This window comes from Gavialis gangeticus, unplaced genomic scaffold (genome assembly GCF_001723915.1).
Source record: "Gavialis gangeticus isolate Ggan-Ray unplaced genomic scaffold, GavGan_comp1, whole genome shotgun sequence".
Lineage (NCBI taxonomy): Eukaryota > Metazoa > Chordata > Crocodylia > Gavialidae > Gavialis > Gavialis gangeticus.
In genome coordinates, this window is record NW_017728996.1 from 9,512,718 (window position 1) to 9,517,439 (window position 4,722).

Here is a 4,722-nt window from a genome sequence, read left to right on the forward strand (position 1 = left end):
GAGGCGGGGCAGGCAGGGGAGGGGTCCGCGCTCAGCGCCGCCGCCGGCAACTTGCGTCCGCGGGCAGGGCCGAAGCCTCGCGAGAGCGCAGCGCGGCTCGCGTGAGGTTTCAGGCCGAATCTCGCGAGACCTCGCTGCGCTGCGTCCCGGCAGTCAGTGCGCAGCGGCGGCATTTGCCGTGGGGAGCGGCAGTTGGGGTCTGGGGAGGTGTCATTGGGTGGGCGGGGCTGAGGCTGTGGTGGGAGCGGACTCGTCGGTTCTGTGTACACAGCGCAGCGAGGGGGGCTTGACTTAGTTTGCAACGGTGCAGTAATTGCAATAATAATAACAGCGATTGATCTGGTGGATGACAGCAGCAAGGACCGTCAGGAGAATACAATCCTTCTGGGGAGTTTGCATGGAGGTTGCGAGCCTGTACTCATCCGCTTCCTACCACTTCTTCACTTCGGTGTTACTATTATGGTTATTACTGTTATTACAATAGTTATAATCTCTGGTAGCCAAAGGTGAAACTGATGTTGTTAAAACCTGGAGCACCACCGATTTAGCACGTATTGAAAGCAACGCACTTTGTCAGGACTGAATTTCAATTGTTTGCGCACATTGACAGACACTAACACTGTTAAATGCGAGCGTGGACGTTACAGTTCCTGGTAGGTGCGTAGATAAACACGACTTCGTCCAAACTCTGACAGTGATGAGTTCATTTATATTCATCAAAGATTTAAGTGGCTTTTCTGAACTGAAGATCAGCCCCCAAAAAGTGTGTTGTTTCTTTAAGCAGTGCCTGCGGAAACCAGGTTCCCATTGCAGATCTGTCTTCGAGTCCCATGGATTGGTTAGCCCATCATGATTGACAAGCCTAAACTCTAGTCCCCATTTCCAATTGGTGGTTCATTTTCTCCATCACCCGCCCTGTTTTGGCTTTGGGGGATATCAGACTGCTTTGTGAGAAGCATGAAAGAGGATTTTTTTCAAAGAAAACCTTGAACTTTGACTTTTTTTGTGTGATGAATATACTGTATAAAAGAATACAAGGCAAAGATTGGTAAGCTTATGTTGGAAACTGCAAATCAATAAAAACGTTGCAGGCTTTGGAAAAGAAATCACAAGCTGAGACTGTTCAAAAAAGAATGTAAGTGGATAATTTGATTACGCTACCATGTACAATTCCTTTCCAGGAAGGAAGCAGGCTTTCTTTTCATTTTAATGGACGGTGGTTATCTCTTGAATTTGAACACAATGTCAGTGCAAATTGTAAAAAAGAAAATGATGACTGGAAGCAGAGCAGTTGCAGGAATACTTTACACATCTTTAGTAATATTAGTTATGTTTATGGCTTGCCTCAAAATTGGGTATGTACAGCATGAGAGAGACACTCCTATGGGTCAGCTAATGATTTTGCTAAATCCCTATGAGGTTTTTCTCAGAGAACCTCTCCCTTTCCTTTCCTTTCCTTTGTACTTTGCTTTTCCTTCATGCGCAAAGAGGGAAGATGAAGAACAGTAATACAGCAGCAGTTTGTACAGCTTTGAGTTAAACTTAGAACTTTCCCTACACTTATCCCTTCTCACATCATATAGGACTCCCATTGGCCTTTGTACTTTTTGGATCTCAAAAATCTTGTAACTTCTCCAGTAAATCTGCTGCTGGGAGAAGCTAAGATACAAATGATTTGATCACACAGTTATGCAACTTTGGAAATCAATTCCCTTTACTAACATTAGTCACAGAAGGAAGTATAATATAAACATACCGGAGCATTGAAATTTCTCAAATTCGGTTAATTTTTTATTGTTTTCTTCCCTTTTCACATGCTGCTCTTTTCCTGACACTGCTCACTTTGCAGGAGTGAGTCCTATGGATGGTCTTTTTAAAATTAGATTTAGTTTCTTGTACAAGTTGTAATTTTCAACAAAATGATTAAGTTACGTGGCTAGTGAGTGCTTATACTGCATATTTTCCACTTGATAAAACCAGCCACATCCATGGTCATTTCATAGCGTTCATGCTCCATAAACTCCATCAAAATAGATATGAAGTGGGATGTTTCTCCTGTCAGTCACTACCGTCTCTTCTCAACCAACTCTCAGGTCTCAGAAAAGATACACATTTATTGGGCGCATCCAGACAAGCACAGCCATGCAGTATGTAGCACCATAAACACATCCGCAGCGCCACATACTGCACAGTCACATGTTCTCCATGCTATCAGGGCATGCTGCCTATGCACACACTACTCCAGTTTTTTTTTTCTTTGGGTTTTTTTGACCCCTCAGTATCCAGGGGTTGAAAAAAGAAGTGGAGTAGTACACACGCAGGCAGTGCACACCGCTGAAAAGCAGAGCCAAGCCACTGGAAGCCACACTGCGGCTGTCAGCCAGGCTTCGCCCAGCAGGATCACTGTTGCTGCAGCCCTGGGAGACCCCCAGGTAAGACTGCTGGGGTCAGCCCACCACTGGCCGCAGCCTCCTCTACCGCCCCTGGGGTAATTTGCCACGTGCCAAAGCAGGAGTGGCATGGGTGTTCCACAGGGACAAGTAGGCATGCAACTGCTACTTGTCCCCGGGAAACCAAACATCCGTGCTTATGTGGACGCAGCCATAGAGGTTATTTACCTTTAGTTGCTGGGAATGATTGAAGTATGACTGACTGTAGGACTAATAAAAACACACAGCCTGTAGGTATTAAAAGTGTACAACTTTTTATTAGAGGAAACTATATTGCAACAAGAAATGTGCCAGAAAAATTAGGTAGGTCTCTTGCTCAGTTTTCCAGTTACATCTCTACTGCTTGCTTTTATCATGATGTTATTAATGTCAGTAGCACCCTGAGAAATGTTGGTGGGATTTTTCACCAGTCAACATTGGTTAGATTCTGTTCCCATTCATATTTTCACTTAAACAGGAACAGAGTTAAAACAGTAATTTTTGGTTTTTTTGGAAATACCACACCCAGAATAAGTTTTAAATTAATATGTATATAAAGACATGATAGCCTGGGCATACAAGATGACAGTGCATTTTTATCATAGACTAAAGAAAAAAATCTCTCTCTTCCTTCAGCAAAAGAATGGTTAACTGTGCTTGGAGCCAACTAGTCTTAAAAGGAGTTGATAAAAAAAAGAATAAGACACTTGAAAACATTGTACTGACAAAAGCTCTCCAATGCCTAGATATTATTCTTTATTATTAAGTATGAGAAAGATCACTCATTCTTTAAATTTGGCATGTTTTGTAGATCTTATTGAGACATCAAAATTAAGCCAAGTCTTAACACTGTACTGTATTGAAAAATTATTGTATGTAAGTTGTGTAAAAATACCACTGCATTTAAGAGTATTTGAATAATATTGTATAACAACTTATATGTTTTCCATAACCAAGGTACACTTACAGGATGGGTGAGCCCCAGAGTATCTCATGATATTGAATAATCTTGGATGACTTGCTGTGTTTTTAACAAATATGAATATAGTTAAACTACAGCCTTAAAAGAGGATCAAACAGGAGAATGCAACAAACTCAGGAAGTTCAAACCTCTGGACACACAGACAGCTCCACTGTTACCCTTAGCACTGAACTCAGGAATAAGATAAAAAATAAATCTTCAGAGGCAGAACTACTTCAGCCTCCTAGCCAGAAGCTTCTGCAATGTGAACAAAAGGCAAATGTACACATCAGCAATCAAGAGGTAAGACAGCTATAGATAATATATTTTATAGCAAATTATTTACTTTCATGTAACATGAATTTCACACCAAGCATAGACAAGTACTAAGTTTGACCTGAGAACTCCAGTATCTAGATTTTAATTAAAATGGTAATTTTTGGATCTAGGAGTAAAAGTGAGTTGAGGGATGGGGGCATGGGAGGTTGATTTCAGGAGCTTTTGGAAAGTGGGGAGGATCATGGGTAGGATTCCCATAAACAGCAGTAACTCTTCTCCAGTTGTAATCAGTGCTAAAATTCCCATCAACTTAATGGTAGTGTTAGAATGATATGGTAGCTGTGATGGTCCAGGAATTATGAAAGGAGTGAGAACTTTTTTTGGGTGATATGTTTTACTGGACCACCTGCATAGATAAAGTTAGATACGATTTTGAGTGCCTTGTATGCATTGTGTTCAGTGATTCTCAACTAGGGTCCTGTGCCACCCTGGGGTGCCTTGAGATTCTTTCAAAGGGTGCCATGCAGTGTTATTGTTGCCTGTACAAACATGATCCTCAAGATAAACCCAGAGATTTTACACAGGAATTCATAATGTTAGAAGCATTCTGACCTGTTGAGTGTTTTTGAGTTCCTTGCAACAGAAGATTTGCTCTATTATTTTTCTGTAGTCAAAAACTGAGGGAAAACTAAGAACTAGCATTTTTCAAGAGGTGCTTTGGGCCCAAGGCAGGGTGCCTTAAGAGTAAAACATCTGAGAACCACTGATCTATGGTGTCACTTCACTGAAGTCAGTAAGGTTACCAGATATTAATTTGACCATTGAAAATACTTAAAACATATGCAGTAGCATTAGTTTCTTTCTAGTCTCTTCCTGTGCATAGTACCATACAAAGGAGTCCCCTATGGAAAACAAGCCTACATTGTCCTTTTGATCAGTTTGATCTGAAGGATCAGTCAGGACCTGCATGTGAAATATCCTTCTTCCCTGCCCCTCACTCAGAGAAAACATACAAATTATCCAGGTGCACATCTGCGAGGGGCCAGCAGGGGA

At 41.7% G+C, this 4,722-nt stretch overlaps 1 protein-coding gene across 2 annotated transcripts in view; it reads left to right on the plus strand.

The window, feature by feature from the left end:
- Positions 1–327: 327 nt before the first annotated feature.
- The window catches only part of TTC23 (tetratricopeptide repeat domain 23), a 70,752-nt gene continuing 66,357 nt past the window's right edge, over positions 328–4,722 (plus strand). The window contains exons 1-2 of one of the 2 annotated variants that reach the window (XM_019504015.1): positions 328–1,135; positions 3,478–3,693. In XM_019504015.1, the coding sequence (XP_019359560.1) occupies positions 3,514–3,693 (180 nt within the window). In that variant the 5' untranslated portion in view covers positions 328–1,135; positions 3,478–3,513. Of the gene's footprint in view, positions 1,136–1,733; positions 3,694–4,722 lie in introns of those variants that run through there. The other variant, XM_019504016.1, reaches the window with a different exon arrangement.